This window comes from Falco peregrinus, chromosome Z, assembly GCF_023634155.1.
Source record: "Falco peregrinus isolate bFalPer1 chromosome Z, bFalPer1.pri, whole genome shotgun sequence".
Classification (NCBI taxonomy): Eukaryota; Metazoa; Chordata; class Aves; order Falconiformes; family Falconidae; genus Falco; species Falco peregrinus.
The window spans coordinates 22,403,284-22,424,043 of NC_073739.1; the positions used below are offsets into that span (position 1 = coordinate 22,403,284).

The 20,760-nt window shown below is 42.0% G+C and overlaps 2 protein-coding genes across 6 annotated transcripts in view; both read left to right on the top strand.

The window, feature by feature from the left end:
- Positions 1-2,213: 2,213 nt before the first annotated feature.
- On the top strand, positions 2,214-13,592 carry CCDC112 (coiled-coil domain containing 112). Of its 3 annotated transcripts, none has more exons than XM_055790473.1 (10): positions 2,214-2,257; positions 2,910-3,025; positions 5,272-5,393; positions 7,597-7,686; positions 8,950-9,025; positions 9,598-9,982; positions 10,788-11,204; positions 11,930-12,025; positions 13,244-13,367; positions 13,445-13,592. In XM_055790473.1, the coding sequence occupies exons 1-9, from the start codon at positions 2,231-2,233 to the stop codon at positions 13,364-13,366; spliced, it is 1,452 nt and encodes a 483-aa protein (XP_055646448.1). In that variant the 5' UTR covers positions 2,214-2,230; the 3' UTR covers position 13,367; positions 13,445-13,592. The 3 variants fall into 3 exon arrangements, with proteins under 3 accessions (XP_055646448.1, XP_055646446.1, XP_027649829.1); XM_055790471.1 differs by having other exon boundaries at positions 13,244-13,362; XM_027794028.2 differs by lacking the exon at positions 2,214-2,257 and adding an exon at positions 2,365-2,563 and having other exon boundaries at positions 13,244-13,362.
- Positions 13,593-13,643: 51 nt separating this feature from the next.
- Positions 13,644-20,760, top strand: part of PGGT1B (protein geranylgeranyltransferase type I subunit beta) — a 38,724-nt gene continuing 31,607 nt past the window's right edge. For all 3 annotated transcript variants that reach the window (XR_008744728.1, XM_055790474.1, XM_055790475.1), the window contains exons 1-2: positions 13,644-14,098; positions 20,230-20,348. Coding sequence is in view for 2 of the 3 variants with exons in the window: in XM_055790474.1 (XP_055646449.1) it covers positions 13,797-14,098; positions 20,230-20,348 (421 nt within the window). In the remaining variant the exon portion in view is untranslated. The remainder of the gene's footprint in view (positions 14,099-20,229; positions 20,349-20,760) is intronic.

Genomic DNA, 20,760 nt, shown 5'->3' on the forward strand with positions numbered 1-20,760 from the left:
TGTTTCTTCTGGGTCTAGATTACCTGTTTACAAAAGGGACACAGAGGCCACTCAACAGTTGTGGCATTGTACATGGCCTGGCTGGAATGGAGTCAACATTCCCCACTGCAGTCCACATATAGCTCTGCTTGTGTTTGTAGCTAGAACAGTGCTGATAAGCGCTCCAGTGTCTGGGCTATGGCTGATCAGCGCTCACACAGCATCAGGGCTGTCTCTCCAGCACCACCCCTCTTAAGGCCCAGGGCAAGAGGCTGGAGGGAACACAGCTGGGACAGCTGACCCAAACTGACCAAAGGGATATTCCATACCATATGATGTCATGCTCAGCAATAAAAGCTAAGAGAAAGGGCGGGGGGGGGGGGGGGGGGGGGGGGGGGCATTTGTTATTAAAGTGTTTGCCTCCTAAAGCAACCGCTACATGTACTGTGACAATACTTCCCAGTAAGTGGCTGGCCATCACCTGCTGATGGGAAGAGGAGAATGAACCTTTTTGCTTTCCTTTGCTTCTGGGTTCAGCCTTTGCTTTTATTCATTAAACTGCCTTTACCTCAACCCACGAGGTTTTAAACTTATTTTCTCCCCCTGTCCTGCTGAGGAGGGAGAATGATACAGGAGTTTGGTGGGCACCTGGTGGCTAGCCAACACCAACCCACCACAGGCATATCTTGGCTTAGATGAGTCCTGCTCCACAGAGAGAATGAAGTAACATTCTGGCCCAGCTGAAAGCCAGGGTTCATCTTTATACAGCTCAATGCTTGACCTCCCCCAGTGTTCAGACCCAGAACTAGCCAAGCCTAGCCCTGCTCCAATACCTGAAATATCTCTGCACATGGTTTCTAGGGCATCCCTGTAAAGTCCTCAGGATTCTGAGTAACTCATGAGTACACAGATTGACCATTCAGAAATTGGTGAACTATGTAACAGTATCTGAATTACACCATGACTGGAGTCACCTTGCTAAAATGCTTGTTGAAAACAGGTGCTTGCTGTGGAGCTGTGCTGACCAGTTACCAGTGGAAACTTTGGAAGTGCTGACAGTCACCAAAGGAAAGCAAATGCAAACAAGTTCTAGAAGACAGTTTTTTCTCTGGCATCCAATTGTAATGGACAAGACAAAGACAATTTTGAAAGACTGCTGTGGAGAAAATACTTTTACAAGCCATTTCAGGTAGCAATCTGTGAGAACAATCTTCCTTAATTTATGCTGATTACTATTTTCAGGTTTTGAAATGTTCTCCTTTACTTGTTAATTCCTATTCAGTAAATACAAAGAAATCAAATGTAAGCACAGTCATAACATATAGAAGAAAAATATATCAGGAAAGTGCTCTTAAAAACATCAATTAGGCAACAAAATGCCCTCAGCTTAGGCCATTTGTTTAGCATCTGTGGATGCTTTTGTGCTCTGCAGCTGGGAAAACACCAGTTGGTAGAATCTCTTTAGCTAGAACTGCCACTGCATGAATAAGATTATTTCTATTCTGCAGAAATGCTAACTGGCAACTCATTAAAAGTTTGATTGGTATATGTGAGTGAAAAACAGTATCTTGAGAGTCCCAAAAATGTATGGAATAATGCGAAACTCCTTATTTTCTCTCAGGTTAATGAGGATAAATGAAACCAGGCCCATTAGCAAGCGTGCTCTGTTAATTTAGAAAGGGCAAAAAAAGTGTTAAGTCATATAGGCAAGACAGTTAATCTGTCATAGTCAACTTACAGCCATACACGGCTCTTCCCAATTAACAATTAACCTTAGAAGAGCAGGCCAGGGTGCCACCCTACAGGTTTGACGCATCCCTGCGGGCATGGCTCCTCAGCAGCCCGCCAGCCAGGCCCACTGCCCGCTGGCTCTGCCGCGGGTGACCGTGCCGGGACGCCAGCATGCAATGCCCAGCCCGCGGCCCCTGAATTTCAAGACAACTCACGGGGCTCTGCCAGCACCGGACAAGAGCGTGGGGCCTTCGAGGCCTTTCACCGCCCCACACCCACACCGCCGCGGCCGCCGGCAGCCGCTGAGCACTTCCCCCTCCCAGGCGGCCGCTCGCCTCACACACGCACTGCCCGGCTCGGACAACGCCGGGCAGACCCTCTGCGCCTAAAGCACGCCTTTTTCCTGTCGAAATCCCAGGATTTCAGGACGCTTGCACCGACGACACGCCGGGCGCGGCGCCGGCCGCCCCTCAGCACCCCCGGCGGGGCGGGGCGAGGCGCCGCCGGGGCCGCCGTCAACATGGCGGCGTCCGCCCGGCAGCGGCAGGTAAAGGCCGCGGGGCGGTCGGCCGGGGTCCCGCCGTGTGGGCCCAAGGGGGGGCTCCTGCCTGGTGTGAGTTGTAGGGGTAAACGTTAAATGTACACCTGTGGGAACAGCGCGGGTTTGTGGGGCCGGCCTCAAAATGGCAGCTTTGCAACCTGAGCAGGCGGCTTCCTCATCCGCGTTCGGAGCAGTGGTTGTGTTAAGGATGCTCGGGGCTGCTGCGAATGTAAGAGTTGGCAGTTTGCAGGAGTTATTACGCATTTTTTCAGAAGTTAAGCAACGGCTTTTCTCGGACAAGATGAAATGGGGGTAATCCACTTAGTGTAGATCACATGCCGGTGGTCAGGCAGGTGGGTGACCGAGCCATCAGGGGTGATGGCTCTGAGGCAGAGCCGCTGCCCGGGCTTGGTGCTGCGGCATGGTGAGCAGCCTGTCTGCACTCTCCATTTTTCTGTTGAAAAATGCGTTTTTGTATACAGTCATCAGCTTGCCATCACTAGTTTTACACCTGCGTGGCTTAAAATTATTTGAAATGCACAGGTATAAAACTGAAGTAATGCTGTTACTCTGCACTGTGGTGTTGTCTGCTTAAAAGTAATGAGTGATTAAAAAATAAATACTGTTTTTCAGTAACACTTGATTTTGTTATGCACAGAATGACAGCTGTTCCAGTACTGCAGGTGCTGGTCGACAGTTTCAGAACTGGAAGATGAAAGCTGCACGAGCTAAAAAAGTTGAATTTGTAAGAACTGCAGAAAAGCTAAAAACTCAGTAAGTTAAACACTTAATCATAAGTATATTTTCATGCTGTTCTGGAGGTTATAACCCAAGGTTCGAAGTAAGAAGTTATGGTAATGAAACCTTTAGGCTAAGATTTCTTTTTGAGCTCCAGTGAGCTCAGGCACATTATTGTGGTGGTTGCAGGAATTCAGGATGGGCTCATGAGCTCCAGAATGCCCTGTTGTTGTAATTACCATTTGGACTTTCGTCAGTCATCTTCTTTGGTAAGCCACTGCTGCACTAGATGCGCAGAAATTAAAGTGCACGTGGCATAACTGAGTTCTCGGTTTTTCTGCTCAGCTGTGCTTACCCTTCTAAGGACCTAAAGCCCTTAAGACATACCACCAAAAGGGGAATTGCAGCACTGGCCTGGTTTCAGGTGGGGTAGAGTTAATTTTCTTCTTAACAGTTGGTGCAGCGCTGTGCTTTGGATTTGGTGTGGGAATAATGTTGATAATATACTCATGGTTTTAGTTGTTGCTAGGTGATGTTTACACTCAGTCAAGGACTTCTCAGTTTCTCAGGCCCTGCCAGCAAGAGGGCCGGAGGGGTACAAGAAGATTGGAGGGGACACAGCCAGGACAGCTGATCTGAACTACCCAAAGGGATATTCCATACCATATGATGTGACATCATGCTCAGTATATAAAGCTGGGGAAGAAGGAAACAGGGGGATGTGGGGAGTTACAGTATTTGTCTTCCCAAGTAACTGTTACACGTTATGGAGCCCTGCTTTGTTTTGCTTTGCTTGTGTGGTTTTTGCTTTACCTATTAAACTTTCTTCATCTCAACCCATGAGTTTTCTCACTTTTACCCTTCTGATTCTCTTCCCCATCCCACTCGTGGGGGGAGGGAGCGAGTGGCTGTGTGGAGCTTAGTTGCCAGCTGGGATAAGCAGCATTACAACAGCTTCCTCAGAGAACACTGAAAGCACTTCACCTGGAATATCTAGGCCACTGCTTTGTACAGCTGGGGTTCAAGACAGCTTGAACATGAAAGTGATTTAAATCTGTTTCCCCTCATCTTGACTAAGTGCTGTAACTACACTGGCAGCTGAAAGAACAGGGAAGTTTCCTCTGGAATGGATGAACTTTATGAGGAAAAGCTGGTATAGCCACCTGGCTGAAGGAGAGCTTTGTAGTTATGAATACTGAATAAATAGTGACACTTAGGTCTCACAGCAGTGTTTTACACTGTCTGGCTAATCAAGCTTCTCCTTGGTTATTCTGGATCCTGGGTTATGTCTCAAAAATTGACTGATGGATAATGTAGACATTCCTATGCAGCTTCAAACAAGGTATGCCATTTAACTATGGCACATTGTCCTTCTGTTGTGCTTTGAAGGCTTCTAGTGCACCATGTGGGGAGATTTAGCACTTGGGTCTGGTCTGTGAATTCCCATGGACAGCAACGTATTTAAACAGTGAACCATAAACTGCACTGTATAGGAGTTTGAACCATATAGTAGCAACAGTCAGCTGAAGAACCAGGCTACTACTGAGAGAGTTTCTTGGGCTGTCGGTAGATTTGCTTATCGTTGGGAAACCTGCCAGATGTCTCTACTCTGGCACCAGTGTCCTCAGGACTGCAGTCGTTTTGCATGTGCTGTTCTGTAAGTCAAACCTTAGTATACTGCCTGGTTGTAGTAAGGGAAAGCACATCCTGCTTGGAGTTGTGCTCTGAAGCTTCAGACCTTAGTAAGAAAGTATAAGTCACCTGTAGCTCTCTGTACTGTACATAAAACAGTCAGCAAGTAAGGTAGCGGCTTTAATATCTTTAATACCAAAGTTATTTAACTGTAATTAAGTTGAATTTTCAGTTGCACTGGTACTAGTTGACTAGTGTTAAGGCTGAGGGAATGTACTTGTTTTGTCAGTGGTGGGGCTCCATCTATGTGTGTAACTGCATTAATACAGCCTGTCTATCCCTGCGCTTTCCAACGGCAATTGTCAAAAGGCTGCCAGATAGTAAGCGTACAGATGAAGTTTCAGGCCATTTCAGCATGTGAACCACTGCCTGCCAGCAAAGTAATTCCCTTGTTGACTTCTTCACATTCTTGAGTTACTTTGGTGTGTAGTCTTTTAACTGGAGAAAGATTGTCCTTGAAAACAGCTGGAGGAACAAACCGGTGATTTGTATAAAATCTAAGACAGCCTCAGGTGGATACTAACACCGGGAAATCTTGGGGCTTTGCTAACTCTTTATGTCTTACTCAGAATGGCAACCTTTTTTTCCAGGCTTGCAAATATAGAAAAAGGAAAAAATGGACATCTTTACAATAGGAGGAGTAATTTCAGGGTAGAATACAGCATGCTAAAGGAACTGGAACATAGCATGACTGTCAGCAGGAAAACTGAAAGTAAGTTGCCGCGATTGAGAGACGGGACGCAGCCTGATGCAAGCAAATGTCACTTTAATTAGCCTAATATCATGATTATATACACACAGGCAATTGTTACATCTTATTCTGATTGGTCCAAAAACTTGCTTATTCTATAACTGTGTGGCAACTCGCGCAAAGATCTCACGCTAGCTATTTAGCAATTCCGCAACACTTAAAGACAACAATGTCTGCAGTTCTTGCACCACTTCCTTGGGCAAGCTGACAAACCAACCGCCTTATTCCTTGTATAGTCTCAACTTGATACTTATTACTGAAGGGTACAGAAACAGGGACTTTCTCATGTCCCTTATCACCAGGCCTTGTGACCCACAAGCTGGAGCACATTCCTTTCAACTAACTGATTGTTCCTTGTGGTCCTCTTCCCAGGCCCCCTCCTGCTGTAAGTGGGGTCTTATTTAGGGGTTTTTTTGCTTTTTTTTACTTTACTGTTTGTTTAAATGGTTTCATAATCAGTAGTACAGAGAGACTAGCTCAGGTGGAAGGCAGATGCTGATAAAAGTGTAGTACTTCACCATGTGTACTGCTTATAAAGAAGACTTCCACAATTCACTTGCAAAACTCAGAAGCATAAACATTTTGGGCCTTCCATGTCCTTAACTGTTTTCTTCTAATCCTGAATGTATCTGATACCACTCACAACAACTTTGGTGGAAAGTTACTGTTTTGGAAACTTTGAATCAATTTTGTGTGTATATTTCAAGATCTAATGTAGTCTATCTAAAGTACAAGAAATATACATTTGCTGCTACAGAAGTTTTCACTCACTAATTGCTGCCTTTAAATGTATTTCTAAAGAGTTCTATGTTTGCATTTTTCAAATTCATCGGTAATAAATGTTAATAGTCTAAATGGTCCTGTGAGATGGTGAACAGCCTGACCTACAGTATCTGTTCCGTTTATGAACCAAGTAAGTACTCCAGGGAAAAAATGGGACTCCCTGGTCACAGTACCTACATTCTTTCCAAAGTAATCAAATAAACTATTCTATGCCTTCTGATACAGAAGATCAAAACAAAATAAGTTGAAGAAAGGAAAGGACATGTAAAGATAACTAAAAACATACTTGCCTTACAAATGTGTATGTGTCCTAATGTGCATCTTTTAATTAAGAAAACTTATCATATCCTTTACATCTTGCAATCCTTAAGAAATTTAAGTATTACTGAAGAATGACTAAGATAAAAAGTTCAGAAAATTTTACAGGGGTAAGAAAGGATCTTGGAAGTATGGATGGAGATACTGGTGTGAGATAGTAAAGAGGACAGAGATGAGAGGCGTAAGGCACTGCGTGTGACATGTGAAGGAGTGTTAGCATATGATCTTTTAGGGTGTGTACTACAACCCCCAAACTTCCCATTTACTATGTTTAAGGTCTTTCGGCACGATCTATGTGCTTTTACGCTCTCTGTGGTCTCAGCAGGAACTAGTAGGGTGATGACGTAGCTGCGTTTTATTACATTTAAGTCTTGGACTCTGCTACCCCTTCCTTAAACCTAATCTTTTAGGACAGAAGATCCAGCTCCTTAGTACCTAAGATGTATCCAGAACTACATCTTCATCAGTATCGTATTTATGGACGTAGGAGAAGCCAAGTGGTAACAAAGCAAATAAGTGCATGCATGCGTGGAGTACCTGGAAACATTGATTCTACTTTAGTTAATACAGCAAATAAATAAATTTTTGCCGAAGTAGTACATTCACATACGCTTCCCAAATTTGCTTTCTTTTAATTGATAAGTGTTTTGAAGCCTAGGTCAGAGTCTCTGTCAAAATTCTAGATGAGTTGTCATCTGCGTAGGCAATATTCTCCAAATTCTATTCACCTGATAAAAGGTTTTGAAAAACAAATAACCATATCAAACTGATCTAATCTAGATATGACTATCCTGTTGACCCCATTAGAAATAAGAGCTACTAATTTTAAAATCTGTTGCCACCGTGTGGGGAGATACATGACCTGTGCAGTCAGCTACATGCAGTTACAGTCATGTTAAAAAGCTTAGTGTTACAGCCGTTTCTTATGATGGAACAGGATTCGTGTCCCTGCTTAGATGAAATCCCCGGTTTATTTTGGACACTTATTGCCCTTGTTCTTGTATTGAATTTAATACACAAATAAACTGTTAGAACTATCAGCACTTTATTTTTTGTTTGACAGGAGCTAAAATCCTGCAGCAGCTGTCAAAAATACAAAATAATGTGAAGACACTTCAGCAACAATTAAAAGATGTGAAGCCTACCCCAGGATGTAAGTTGTGATGACAGATTTAAAAACATTTTTCCCTGTAGATAGATTTCTTGCATAGCTGGGCTTGTGAACCTGCTGCAGACTTGGGATACTCCTCCAGTCTGCTTTGCCAGAAATCTGGGAAGGGAAGAACACAGAAGTTTAAGACATGGTGAAAGATTGTGCAGTCTGTGTGGAAACAGAGAAAATTCCTCTGTCTTAGAAGTGGTGTTGGTTTGTTTCTTTAGGCTGTTGAAAACCAGGTATTTTATCTATGTAACTCTTTGCCTTATGTAAAATAAAGTTAGTATTCTAGTGCCATTCAGATATAGCTCCCTTTCATCTGGTAAGAGGTCACAGAGTGGTGTCAACAGGGAACTTATTTCTAGCCATCCACATGACTTGAAGCGTGAGTTGGAATATTCTATGAAAAGTGCTGAAACAACTCATCCCATTGGGTTGTTTTGAAACTTTTGGAAAATAGGCACTGAAAGGGCTTTCTGATGCTAACTAAAGTAAGTCTCATGTCATTTCTTCAGTGTCTATTCTATAAAAAAATACATTATGTTTTTAAGCTGTCAGCAAAGATACTGAGAACTAACAAGGCATGAAAGCTGAACTAAGTTTTTGATGATGTAACTGTATTAATTTAGTTTATTATCTTCTAAAGCCAGGTTAGTTAAACTATGTGTTTAATATATGTCCGTAGAGATATGCTCATTTCAAAACAGTTTTTAAAACTTTTTTCTACCATTGCAAAATATATCTTCTCTAGCAGCTGTCTTACTGTCTTTCTTCGTATCAGGGCTACAGCATGCTGACAATACAGGACAAAGTCTTTGATGTTTCTTTGTCAGCTTTGTAAAAGTATGTTAAATAGGATTGCTACAGCCTGGTATAAATGAAAAATTTGCGTGTACTTCTTAAGTCACTACCTGCGTTGTTACAAAAAAACAAAAGTGGAAAGTTTTTAGGATAAGGCTGTCTTATGTTGTGCAACAGTTGAACGTTACTCAGAATCAGACTTGTTTAATGGAAATAAACATTTATACTGGCATTTGCATCTAGTTAGCTAAATCACTGTGAAATCACACATTTTGACTAAATGAGAGCCTGTCTTCTAAGGCAATGTGTTTAGGATGGAAATGCATGCTTTTTTTGTAGACTGAATTAAAAGTGTCCTATAAGTCTCTGCAACTGCCTACATTTCTGGATAGTGCTGAATTAGTGGTAAATATTACAGACTTCTGAAGTTATATGCTCGTTTCTTCTTTTCCTTTTTAGTTGTTGACAGGCTCAAGGAAATGATGGAAGAAGTTGAAAATGCAATCAGTGCTTTTAAAGAGGAACAGAGGCAAACGTATGTTTAGACGTACTTCAGCTACAAGAGAAAGTGCTTTCATAAGACACAATGAAAACTTTGCATTAATCAAGTAAACTGTTCTTTTGATTTATTATTTTGCTAGTGATCCTGTGGTATGTAAATCAAAACTCAAGCTATCAATGTTAGAATCTTGATAAACAGCCTTTTAGCTGTTTATATAGCTATTGGAGTGATCCAGTATAAGAATAATTTGCTTATGAGAAAGGCTGAAGATGACATTGTGGGGGTTTTGTTGTTGCTGTGTTTTTGGTTTTTATGTGGGTGCCCCCCACCCCCCCTTTCTCTCTGCTGGTATCAGGAGGGGATTGAGTTAGTTGTTTAAGTGCCATAAATGTGTGCTTTCATTAAAAGGGTAACTTAATTCTGATTGTGTAGTACTTTTTTATGGGATCATTACAATCGTGCTGCCATTTGTGCTATCCTTTCAGTTCTTAATCTTTGAAGAATAGGTTTTGTCTGGCATTGAACAATTCCAGAATTCATTTTTGGTGAATGTACAATGAATACTGAATTTTTTTCTTACATTTCAGTGTTTGTTCTCTTTTCAGATATGAACAGCTTTTAAAGGAGGAAAAAACTGCCATTAATGAGCTCAGTGTCTTTGAGAGAAAAGTGTGGGCATCAGGCAGCTCAACAACAGAAAAAGTTCTGAAATTACTATCACCCAGGGCCTCAGTTGGTGAAACACTGGAAAATCATCTACCTGAAGAAGTAGTAGAGTTTGAAAGATTTCTTCAGCGAACAGGAGGACGGCAAGGAGGCTGGGATGATTATGATCACCAAAATTTTCTGAAAGTATGGACAAAACACAAAGGAAGGCTATCTTACATGGATGAAGCCCTTGGGTATCTCTGTGGAAGAACAAAAAAGGATATTGAACAGCATGACAAATGGTATCAAGAATTTCTAATTTTACAGGAAAGAAAGAAAGAGGTAAAATAACCCATCTAGGGTTTTTGTAACTTTAAGAAAAAGGACTTATTTTTTAAATTATATATATCTTATTTTTGTATTTGCCTCGCTGGTGATGGTGCTAGGTGGATTTCTATTATAGTTGATGGTATACAACTGAAGTCCTTAGCATCCACAATTTGCCAAAAATATTTGTCTTGAAGAATTACCAATAAGCACAGACTTAACAACACACTGAAATGGACTGTGTATTGCCAAAGTATATTATAAATGCTTTTGGTGGCAACAGTCCAGCAATTTATATGCCAATCCCAGAGCATTAAGTGATCCTGTGTGAAACTGCAGTCTTTGTGGCATCTGTCCTTAAGTCTGTCCCACTGTAGGGGTAGTATACATATGCCATACTGACATACAGAATTATGATTTCTTCCAGAACTGTATCTGAGTGATAAAAAATACACTGACAGAGTTATAAAATAGTAGGTGGATTTTTTAACTTGAAGAAAAAAATGAAGACCTGAAATATGATTGCATTAAAAAAATTGCGCTAACATTCGCAACTACCCAAAGTTAGTATGAATGCCATAACTTAAATAATTTTAGCATTCATGTATTAAACCTGCCTGTGTGATCCATAAAATAGGGCAAAAATACTGTGAGAAAGCAGCCGTAGGTGTTTCATTGCCTTAAGTTTTGCCCTTGGCAGACTTTTAATTCTTATATGTGGTTTGTGTCCTTGGAAGGTATGTTTTCATCTGACTTAGTCAATGGGAATGTGTGGAATTTTCATGAAGACCCTTTTTTTCCCCCTGGTATTCTCTTGCAGTCAATTAGGAAGTGGAAAGAAAAGCAGCAGCAAGAAAAAGAAGGAAACTTGAAGGAGAAAAAGAAATCAGAAAAAATGCTCAAGGAAGAATGGCTACAGCATGAAGAAGCTCAGAAGCAAAAGGTGGAAAAAGAAAGAAAAAGACAAAAAACAGCAACTGAAGCATGGAAGAAACAGAAAGCAATAGCATTTGCAATGGAGCAAGCATCACAACTGAAAATCGAAGAAGAGAAGGAGAAAAAGCAACAAAAAGAATGCCAGCGTCAATGCCACATTAAGTTACTGTTGGAAAGATACACCCTGCAGAAGAAAGAAAAGGAGAAACTTGAAAAGCTTGAAAAGGAGAAGAGAGAGGAAGCTGAAAAGAAGGAAAGGAAGAGAATTGCTGCAGAAGAAATAACTAAGTTTCAAGAGCGTGTGCGTAATTACATATCCATTTGTGCACATTCTTTGAAATATGTCTGCTTCCTCCTACAATATAATCTGTTAAACACTTTATAACATCTAAGTTTCATTCATGTAAATCTATTTTTGATTCACTATGATATAACAGCATCTGTTACATACAAGAAACACTATGAAACTATTTTAGACAAAGATGTTCCTTTTCCTCTAATGTCAGGATGATTCAAGCCACATGTTTATTTCTACATATAGAAGTGGTTTTATTTAGTTTAATGTGAAAATGTTTGGGGAAAAACAGCTTGGGCTGCATTGCTCTCCATGCTACAGAAAAAGTCGGAAGACCTTGTTGTTCTAGCCACACATGAAATAAAGAGATGTTTCAATGTCCTGCAGGTTTCACTAGCTGTAAGGTCAAGTTAGATCCTATATCTATGTAAATCTGGTTATTGGAGAACTGATATTATTGTCAGCATTCACATTTATATATTTCACATTTATATATATAATTCTTATAAGCAGAGATTCTTCAACTACTATAATCCATTTTTTTTACCAAAACTGTAACTATCATTTATGCAGGACAAGTGATAGCAAGTAGTGTAAATTTATTCTGTACTATGACAAAATAATGTAAAGACAAAAAAAAAATTTAGATGTGAAAAACCTGCACATGTACTTTCAGAGAGCTTGTTTTACTTCCAAAGAAAGCTTGCTTTTACATTTGTTACATGTTTCAGGATCTACATAAACTGGAGCTAAGGATTCTACAAAAGCAAGCTAAAGAAGTAGAGAAACAAGAAAAAGAAAAAAGATTGGCAAAGTTAAGAGAGAAGGTAACCGGTGGGTTGACCTTGGCTGGATTCCAGGTGCCCACCAAGCCACTCTGTCACTTCCTGCATCAGCAAAACAGGGTGGGGCGGGGGAGAAAAGAAGATGGAAAATAACCTTGTGGGTCAAGATATAAGTCACGCACACGGAAGCTAAGGAAAACAGAAGATGTTATTTTCTGTTTCCCATCAGCAGGTGACATTCTGCCACGTCCCGGGAAGCAGGGCTTCAGTACCTGTAGCAGTTGCTCCAGAAGACAAACACCCCAAATAACAAATGCCCCTGCTTTCTCCTCCTTTCTCTTAGCTTTTGTATCTGAGCAGATGTCGTATGGTGTGGAATATTGCATTGGTCACTTTGGGTCAGCTGTCCTGGCTGTGTCCCCTCCCAAGGTCTTGCCCACCCCCAGCCCACTGGTGAAGGGGGGAAGGTCAGAGAACAGCCCTGCTGCTGTGGGACGCTGCCCAGCAGTGGTCAGAACACCGCTGTGTTATCAGCACCCTTCTAGCTACCAGTACAAGCGCGGCCCTACGAGGGCTGCGGCGCGGCTCAGCCGGGCCCCATACAGTAACTTACCTTTTTTTTTTGTTTTAATCTGAGGTGTGTGCAGCTTGGTTGGTTAAACAACCTTTTTCCTCATGGATCTAAAAAGTAGTTATTTTATTTATCTAAATGGTTGACAAAGAAAAAAAATAATCAGTCATGTTTGTTATCAGGAGTCAAAAATCCAACAGGCATAGTTCTTCTGTTCAGAAGAAAAGAAAAAAAACAAACAACCCAAACCAAACCAGAACAACAACAACAAAAAACAAATGCAAGTATTTATTCTGGGAGGATGTATATATGTATACATATATGTATATATATGTATGCCTATAGGTCATACAGATGAGCTGCAATATGGGTGGTAGGTTTTAGTTTTTAAAGTTTTCTACCATCAGTTAAATGAGCAGGCTGGCTTCCAGAAGAGTTTTGGGAACAGTGTTTGGGTTCTTAAAGGGTTTAACCTTTTAAATTACTGAAGTTTAATGAAAGCAAGCAGTTGTTGCCTCTCTACTGATTTCAGGTTTCTGCTGTTTCCTGTGATAGTGTGGAGGGAAAAGTCTTGTTAGCCAGATGCGTTTCATTTACTCTGCGCCTCTTCATATGATGAAGGCCTAATGACTGTATGTGGTGCATTCTGTGATCAATGAAAATGACCGGTTTGTCTGTTTCACTCTGAGGTCGAGATTCATGTCACCAGAGACCAGACCAGGCTGTACAGACCGACCAAGGGCTGGGAGGAACACATGAAGGAGACGGCACCATCTGCCGCGGAGCCGCAGTCCCGTATTCCTCACAGGTAAGGTGGGTACGATGGATGCATTGCGTGACAAAGGCACAGTTATATATGAGCTCCTCATGCTTTTTTGCCTCGTTTTCAGAGCTATCCCACCCTGGAGACAAGGGTTATAGATGAGCTGCTGCCTTTCCCCCTCACTGGGCGATGACTTCCTTGACTGCGAAGCGGCCTGCAGCCCTCGGGAGTTGTCACAAACCATGCTTGACACAATGACGTATATTACCCATGTATTTGGTGTGTGTGTGATTTGAAACGTCCCCTATCAGACTGGCAGGGTTTGCCTGAGGGCATATTCCCGTGTGCATCAAAAGCGCCTTTCCCCGCCGGTTCCCGCCGCACGCACCCACGGGGCGCGGGGCACGCCGCGGTGACGTCGCTGCGGAGCGAGCGACGCAGTCCGGGCGCGACCGAGTGCGCGCGCGGGCGGCGCCAAGATGGCGGCAGCGGAGCCGGAGCCGTGCCCGGGGGAGCCGGAGCCGTGCCCGGGGGAGCCGGAGCCGTGCCCGGGGGAGCCGGAGCCGTGCCCGGGGGAGCCGGAGCCGTGCCCGGGGGAGCCGGAGCCGTGCCCGGGGGAGCCGGAGCCGTGCCCGGGGGAGCCGGAGCCGTGCCCGGGGGAGCCGGAGCCGTGCCCGGGGGAGCCGGAGCGGCTAGAATTCCTGCGGGAGCGGCATGTGCGCTTCTTCCAGCGGTGCCTGCAGGTCCTGCCCGAGCGCTACTCGACCCTGGAGACTAGCAGGTTAGCGGGGCCGTGCTCCGGGGCCGCCGAGCCCCGTCGCCCTCGGGCTGGCGGCCGGGGTGTGGGCGCGCCCCCGTCGCCCTCGAGCTGCGGCGTGGGAAGGCGGGACAGAGCCCGTTGCATTTCGCTCCGCAGCCCCGTCTCGTCCCGGGGAGGTGGCGGCTCTTCCCTCTCGGACGGGCGGTGGCGTTGACGGGAAACCCCCCCTCCCCCCCGGAGAGGCGACGGCGGGCAGGCTGCAGCTCAGCACCGTGCCGGCCGCCGTGGCCCAAAGGAAAGGGCTGCCTATAGATCCGCCCACCAGCAGACGGCTCGTAAAATAGAGGTGTTGGTGTAGGGGTTTGGGCTGTGCTCGCTTGAACTCCCCGACATCCGTGAGGGGAGACTCATGGTCCTTTCAGTCCACATTCAGGCCTGTGATTCGCTTCTTTTAATCCACCCTGGAAGGCGATTTTGAAATAAATTACTTAAGCCTTTTGTAGCTTGTAATCAGCATGTGGAAGGTTTTAGTTTATGTAACAGGAATAGTTAACTTTATACTAGCTAGTGAAGATGTAAAAGTACTAGTGAAGTATGTGCCTTGCTTTGAATTAGGCTGACATGACAAGCCTGTAATGGCTTCTGAATGCATTTATTCAGATTCTTAAGGTAGTCAGTTACATGTGAGACACAAAAGGATCAGTAACTTGATTCTTGGGCTGCACTTGATAAAAAACTTCGAGATATGTAGAGGGTTTGGTATCTTACTGAACCACTAAACGCATGGGATGCTTTTTGCTTTGTAATCTGCAAGTCCTGCTGTGAAGAATGCTTAACGGCTTTGATCTTCATGCTAAATCAAGCATCATTTCAGTTGAGAGTACAAGCAAAAACTTGGCAAAAACATGTGAGGACTAGTATGGATAGTGCCAGACTGTGTGTGGAATAGTACATAACTTAATGCTCAAAAGGAAGGTTATAAATTTTCCTTTCAGAGTGTTACAAATACCGTACCCAAGAAAACTCTCCAAATAAGTGACAGTTGAGAAAGACGACATTCGTTTATTGCAGTGCTGGGTACAGGGGAGATCTTTCCTCCTAACATGCACACCAAGTTACTCAAGGGTACACATTGTATACCATAGAGTATTTGCATACTCATTGTAACCAGTCTGTCAGTGAATGACAAGTTTCTTGCTTTTCATGCAAATTAGTACACATCTCAGATAGCTCTATTGATGCTTTTCACCATACTCCCCAAGGCGGGGGGGGGTGAGGGTGGGGGGAGCTGTTTGAGTCATAGGTCCGGATCTCCCACTGCCACAATTACTTTTGTCCTACTTCCAACTGACTTTCTGTTGGTGTGTGTGGACTGGAACACTTTATCAGTTTGTCTCTTCTTAGGGCCAGAGCTTTCTCACTTGAAGGTATCTTTTGCACAGCATAGATGGCAGTGTTCTTTTCGCTTTCTGTCTTTGTTTCCTGACCTTGTGACATCAGCAAAAGGGGGGGAGCTGGTTCTATGTTCTTTCTAACTAAATTGTGTAAGTCTTTGGTATCAAGAGGTATAAATCATTATTCATTAAGAATTAGATGATATTTCAATGTACTTTGTCGTTTATTTTAAATGACAGAAAAAGGAAGTCTGGGCATGCTATACTCTTACCTCTTTCTAGGCATTAAGAGTTACAGTAACACGCAGACATACCAGAGTCCTAACACAAAAGGCCAACCTTAGCCACACTGACATACGGAGAAAGGCCAAAGAAACGGCATTTGTTCAACCAAGATGAGGGAGGATCTCATCACAGTCTCCCATTACTGAGAAGCTAGTTACAAAGAAAGGTGAAGGTGCACCTTTCACAAGAGGTCACAGTGATGGGGCAAGAGGCTATGGTAGTGAGGTGCTTCCATAGAAAAATGTCTGGATATAAGAAAAATGTTCTTCACTGTTAGAGCAGTTAACCACAAAGAGGTTATTCAGTGAAGCGGTGGAGTCTCCCTTGAACAGTTGACTTGTCAGGATCTTGGGACCTCTCATCTAAAGCCCCACATTCTGCAGAAGGTGACATCAGTGGTCCCCAGAAGCCCTTGTCAACCTAGACATTTCTGTTCTGTGATTTACAATGCCAAGCTGTTGCAGTTTGCCACTGAGCTGAAACAGAGAGTCTAGTTTACATGTGGTCTTCCCCAGTCTTACTGAATAATCCTAACAGGAATGCAGATTGTTTTGAGAACTCTTGAGAAATTAATGTGCTGTCTGAGCTTAAATTTAATGTGTGGTCATAGTAATTGCAATACATTAAATGACCAGTGCCCAATGTATTGTACATAATGGCTGTGCAGGACTGAAAAAACTGATTTCTGAAAATTGGAACCATCAGTTTGAAACTATTACAGGATGCCTAAGTTTTTGATTAACGAGCAGTCTAAGTCTTCAATTAAAATAAAAATTGTCATTGTCGAAAATCATGCATGTTTTGAGTTCGTGAAGTTTTTACTCAGCCAGAGTTTTTTTACTCCTGTTATACTGATTTTTAGATCAGTGTTCTGCAGGTGTGCGTACATGTCTGTTAACAAGCGGGGAATTGAACCATAAATGTGTCATCCCCCAGTTTCACCTTGGAGGTGCTTTTTTTGTGTTTTGTTGTTGTTGTTTGCCTTTTTGACAAGTTCAAGGTCAAAGAGTTCAGCAATCCTCCTTGAGCTGGTACTGCTGCAGAAAGAAATACTTTTGCTCTTTTAGTCTTACTTTCCTTGTTCCTGCATTTATGTGGTTCCATGGTGAATTAGATAGGGAAACTCAAGTAAATTAAAGAGAGGCTTGTTAAAAAAAAATTAATAATTTGTCAGTGAATTAGTTTTGGCTCACTGCACTGCACCAGAAACAACTGCATTTGTTGTCATCAGGCAGGGTGTAGAGGATGAAATTCTCCACAGAGTGCTGGGCTGCTCTGACTTGAGCTGTAATTTGTCAAACAGTAAGGAAGTAGATGCAAAGTTAAAGAAATCTGGGCTTACATTTGTTACTCAACTTACTGGCTCAAAGCCTGCATAAATATTTTTGTCTGTAGTTACTGCATGTAGCATCAGCAACAGTAGTTTTTAAGTGAGCTGATTGGTAGTTTCGTACATACTGATTGTCAGTACTGTGACATTTTGCAGGAGAGTGCAAGCCGCCTAGTCTCTGAAGTCTTTCAGGTTGCTCCCTGCTGCCCTTTTTGGCACGCTTCTTCAGTTTCTCAAATCGGTCACTTCAGATGCTTTCTGAATTTTGCTGAGAAACTATAGTCTTTGTCCATGCCTGAAGATGAAGAGCTTTGAATCTGTCATCAGAAATGTCTTTACTCGCTTGTCTTGGAGGGGAACTTAATACAAATCATACCTATGTTGTAAGCTTTCAGTAGGTCAGTTAACAAATAAATTTCAGCCGTCAAGCTTCGATACTTGACTTCCTAAATTAATACATGTGCAGTAACTAAAGTGGTAGAAGGCATGAAGAAAAGATACAGCAAAAATTATGCCAAACGTCGGGGTTGTCTTAAGGGCTGCTCTCTGTTGCAATTGCTATGTAGAAAGTTTTTACACTTGATGGTATGTGTCAGCTAAGGTGCTGCAAAGAATTGTCATTGTTAGTCTTGGAACATGTGTGTGTTAATTTTCTGTGAGGCAGAACAGCTTATAGAGTAAGGATGCAGCATATAGGTGGCTATATCAGGACCTGTCAATGTCCAGTGGTGCCAGATGTTCTGGCCCATCATATGTGAATTCCAACACACTGTTGGCTGTTCCTTAGTCTGCTGGTACTATTAACACAGAGAATCAACTGAAACCTAACAGTATGTAAAACCACTGTTTACATTAATTTATCTGACATACATATTTTTAAGTATGAATGAGATTTATTGTCTGTCTTGTCTGTATAGCCTTGTGGGTTTGGACCTAGTTTGCAGCAGTTTCTAGTGCTGAAGTTGGCATGTTTGTGCCTCGTTGGAAGTAGCTCTAGCTGCGTAACGTGGTGTGAAAATGTCTTTTAAGTAGTTTCAGTAAAATATTGTCAAACTTACTATTTGTGAAAATAGGAAAATATGTGCAAGGTTTCAAAGAAATAATTTACTGTAACTGAACAGTGTTTTTTTTTTTTATAAAAGTAGTAGTTTTACTTGAAATGGTTATTATGCGGAGACAGTTCGGGTTACACAGATCTGGTCAATGGCAAAAGTTAGTATAAGCCTTGAAGTATTAATTTTGCAGCTTGAAAGACAATTTTTTAGTCATCGGATGTCTTAAAAGATACTCGTTCCACTTAAAAAAAACTTTGTGTGCAACATACTTCTTTGGGCTTTCTATATTCAGAATTTTTATTTGTTACAAGAATAGTAAAGAGACATATTTCAGAATCCAGTGATTACAGAATAAGTTTACACTTCTGCTACAAATACTTGCAGTAACGGATCTGTACACTATTCCATGTTTGATATTTTTTTTAATTATTTTATTTTTTGTTTTTGCAGGGACCTTAGAGCTGCATGGAGGGATTTTTTGAAAAAGAAATGTTAGTGTTCAATATCCAAGCATATTATAGATTAAAACCTTTTGTTTGTAAGAGTGGTATGAAAAACAATGTAAAAGCTGAGGGTCAAGTAAAAGATAGTGTAAAAGCAAGTAACCTCAGTTTAACAGTACATCATTCAACTGAGTTGTGGCCACTGCTTGTGCTATGTAATCCCAGATGGTAACAGTTTTGAAGTAGAAGTTGTTGACTTAAATTCTACTTGGGAATGGCCAGATAATGATATAGCAGCTGGTCAGGCTACTGGTAGGAGTGTCACCCTTTTGACATTGTGCCATTGTATTGAGATTAGCGTTTGCTGCATTGTTGTTTTTCTGTGATTTGATCAGAAGAATTCTTTTGGAGGTGTGTTTTAGGTTGACTCACATCACCATTTTTTCTTTGGTCTTACTATTTGTGGTTCTGATGCAGAACCACATGCAGAAGTTAAGTGGTTGTAGAGACTTCTGTCTACATCTGTCTCCTCGTCTTCAGAGGTACCTAATACTTATAGTCAGGGTGGCTCACCAGCTTGTGAGGTAATTGGAGATTATAAATTAGTCTGCTAATGAAAGCTGGCATTAACTTTTGGGTTTCTTTAGCATGCTGAACTGTAGTTCCTGCCTGTGTTTCACAATCCATCATCTTATCTGGTGAAAGGAGAGCAAGAATTTCTAGAAGGAGAAGCAGATGCAAGTGTGGGTGGCAAAATATACATCCAGCTAATTTTAACCTGAGTCAGAACTTCCAAGGTACCATCACATGAACATTTTCTCTCATAGGAAGCTATCTTAAGTTCCTAACCCAGTGCTGTTGCTTCAGTGCTTTGTTAGAGCAAGTAGTGCAACTGTTCGAGGGGCCGTGCTGTAAGCTAGGTGACTGCAGTGGTTTGAGGTAAAAAAAATGAACTCCAAGGTGTTAGATAACAGTTAAGGTAGAACACTTTTATGGAAGGAAACGAGCTGTGGGCAAGAAGGACATTCAGCATACTAGCTACTTCACTCCTGTAATGGATACTTGGAGTTGGTGTGCTTAATTGTAGATTAAGTTAGTCAGTTATCTAGGCTCCTTTATACCAAAGGACAAGAAATAAGTACCTCTAGACGGTAATTCATACTTTGTGCCTATTTATACATTGACTGGTTACAAAGGAAGCCTTGCTGGTTGACAACTAACTTCTAAGCCTACAAAACTGGGTTTGGGACACAATGAGAGGCAGCTTACTGCAGTTCAGGGTTACCTTGTACTTACTGCGTATTTAGGGATTGACTCATCAGGGAGAGCTAGGGGTCCATATGTTAACAACCTAGTTTAGTTTGTTGTATGGTTTTTTCAGGTAAGCAGCCCTTAGTTTAATGTCTGAATTGGCATGTTATTACTATATAAAAGGAGGCGTGGCTTATATGAAAAGAGAAATGTTTGTACTACAAATAACTTAATTTTGTCCAGTAGATAAATTTCACACTTTCTGAGCTAGTCTCTATGCGTTGCACCACTATCATAGGCTGAGAATTCTTAGATATATCTGTTTCTGCAACTGTTTGTTAATTTCCCCATGATATTTATGGTGGGAAGTGTAAGTCTTATCTTTTTCTTTTAGGTTGACAATTGCATTTTTCGCACTCTCTGGTCTGGATATGTTGGATTCCTTAGATGTGGTGAACAAAGATGATATAATAGAATGGATTTATTCCCTGCAGGTCCTTCCCACAGAAGACAGTGAGTGAGTTTTTAGTTTTTTTTTAATTTATATTAACACCTTTACTTTTGCTTTTCACCTTGGGGAATAGTGGATGGATCTTGGTTTTTATAAAATACAAGGCTGATTTTCCTGAAGGAAGAGTTGCACCTTTAAGCATCTGAGAGGATGTTTCACCTGGTTCTGAAAGAAATGCATATGTTTAAGTATTACAAGTCTAATGGTGATAATATTGACTTCCGCTAATTGTAGCTATGCCAGGAGCTCTGAGCACAGGCATGGTTGTTTGGAACAGGTTTTGGAAAATGGGAGATGTAAGGTTAAGCAAAACGGATAAAACAGTTCCTGCTTTAAAATGAAAAATCTGTCCCTTAGATCTGTGAAGGTTAAGTTCACGTAAGGTTTTTAGAAGGAGTAATGCTGTTGCTACAT